This window comes from Vigna unguiculata, chromosome 3 (assembly GCF_037176805.1).
Source record: "Vigna unguiculata cultivar grain cowpea cultivar isolate G323 ecotype 2 chromosome 3, ASM3717680v1, whole genome shotgun sequence".
NCBI classification, from domain to species: Eukaryota; Viridiplantae; Streptophyta; class Magnoliopsida; order Fabales; family Fabaceae; genus Vigna; species Vigna unguiculata.
The window spans coordinates 43,415,977-43,418,259 of NC_140794.1; the positions used below are offsets into that span (position 1 = coordinate 43,415,977).

Genomic DNA, 2,283 nt, shown 5'->3' on the forward strand with positions numbered 1-2,283 from the left:
CTAAATTAAAAGGTTTATTTTTATGTTGTGTGGAGGTAAAACTTCTGCTCGTGATCCGATTCCCTGTTTGTTCTTAATAATTTGTGATGCCTTTTTTATTGCATCTACCGTAAGTTTTTGCTTAACTAATATTCTTTAGTTTGTTTTATATCCATTGTCACTAAAACACATGAATGGAAGAAAATAAGATAATATAATACTACATGGAAAAAAAGGGTTTCCAAACGAGTGCTTCTTTTGCATTCACGTAACATATAACAGACATGCAACTATATTATACTTCCATCTCAGTGGTTTATAAGGATCATGGTACCCATATCTTATTCTTCTTTTACTATTATGGTTACCAGAACTTGCATACTTTTTTTTTTCAACATTGATTTTCATCATAAGTTCAAGGGTAGTATCCACCGTGGCCACCACCTTCGCCGCCACCAGCACCACCTCCATAACCCCCTCCATGTGCGCCTCCACCACCATAACCACCACCACCACCCCCACCAGAGCCACCGCCTCCGCCGCCAGCTGCTCCACCTCCATATCCTCCACCTGATCCTCCACCACTACCATATCCACCTCCAGAAGCTCCGCCAGGGCCGGCACCACCCCCTCCACCGCCACCACTTCCACCACCACCTCCATATCCACCACCATGCTCTCCACCATATCCACCTCCCGATCCAGCTCCTTCGCCACCCCCATACCCCCCACCAGCACCTCCTGCACCACCTCCTCCGCCGCCTCCTCTGCCACCTCCGCCGCCTCCACCATAACCACCCCCAGGACCTCCACCCCCGCCGTACCCTTCACCACCTCCTTTTCCGGCTCCTCCTCCATATCCGCCACCTGCAACACCGCCAGAGCCTCCACCGCCTCCACTCCCTCCCCCACCACCATGGCCACCGCCAGCTGCTCCATATCCCCCACCTGCACCTTCACCTCCACCAGCTCCTCCTCCATAACCACCTACGCCATGCGCTCCAGCGCCTCCGTATCCTCCACCTCCACCTGAACCTCCACCACCTCCGTAACCTCCTCCGGTAACACCAATGGAACCATGGATATCATCACCAATGCCGTGACCTATACTCACTAGTAGTGTTCTGGCGGCGGAGCAAATGCCTACACTCAACAGCGCAAAGAAAAGAATGCTGACAAGTTTGGAAGTAGCCATGCGATATGAGAAAGTGTTGAAATCCCACACTGATGAGGTTTTAGCATTGCTGAGGTCGGTATATATAGCAATTGTAGTGGGCCATTTCTCTGTAAAATGGTTTTTTATGTTTTCCCACCTTCCACCTTTGCCATATTCAGAACTTCCTTTCTTTATAAAACACAAATTGTTCAGTGCTGAATAACATAAATAATTATATATAGACAATTTAATATATTAAAATACTTTTTTTTTAATTTTTTATCACAATGTATCACTTGTCATATTTATAATTTTCTTTCTTCTCTCTTTATCTCGTGTTAAATATGCATTACTACATTTTTTAATAATTAACTTTCTTTGTGGTCCCAAGCACATGAATATAATAAAATTTTAGTTGACCCCACAAGGTGTTCACATACATGTACATAAACACTAAACACTACTTCTACACCCAGTAGTGTGCTTTTGCTGTCACCCATTATTCTCATTAAGCTCATCATCATCGAGAGTTTCTTATTATAAACTATAAACCTAATTTCTACTATATGATAGAGCACTTATTTCGTTTTTTGATGGATTTCCGACTCATTCACATATATCATGTTCACACTTAGCACCATCGATTCCTTCAAAAGGAAATATCATTTTTACAATCTTCACCACCGTATCTATATTTTTAGCACATTAATCTTTTAATAGAAATGTTGGAACCTTCAAGAATAAACTAGTGTTCTAGTTCTTAATAAGTAGTTGCTGAAGACAAATGAAGAGAAGAAAAATGAAGAAAATGGCATATGGGTCTCTGCAATTCTCTGAGAGATTTGAATGACTTTGGAATTGATCTTTGAGAAAAGGAAGAAAAAGGAAAACACTGTATTTGCAGTCATTTGTGCAAAACGTTTCTTACGAGTACATTATTCATCAATTTTGATTTGTCAAAAATTCTTTTGACTATGAAAATTTCGATTTTTTCTTATGATGTTTGAGAAACTTCAATGATTTTGGTAGCTAAAGTGGCGTCCAGCACAGCATTCATTAAGGAAATTTCTTACACCATTCACGACACTTCAAGACTTCAACTACACTTGTTTATTGAAAATTTGGTATATTCTCTTTCTCATTTCTCT

At 41.4% G+C, this 2,283-nt stretch overlaps 1 protein-coding gene across 1 annotated transcript; it reads right to left on the bottom strand.

Moving 5' to 3' along the window:
* Window positions 1–217: 217 nt before the first annotated feature.
* On the bottom strand, window positions 218–1,226 carry LOC114176132 (uncharacterized). Its single transcript, XM_028061066.2, has one exon. The coding sequence runs from the start codon at window positions 1,172–1,174 to the stop codon at window positions 395–397; it is 780 nt and encodes a 259-aa protein (XP_027916867.1). The 5' UTR covers window positions 1,175–1,226; the 3' UTR covers window positions 218–394.
* Between the last annotated feature and the right edge of the window lie 1,057 nt (window positions 1,227–2,283).

Bases quoted from the DNA above. Each gene is read 5' to 3' on its own strand.
- LOC114176132 (XM_028061066.2), bottom strand. From the start codon at position 1,174: ATGGCTACTTCCAAACTTGTCAGCATTCTTTTCTTTGCGCTGTTGAGT.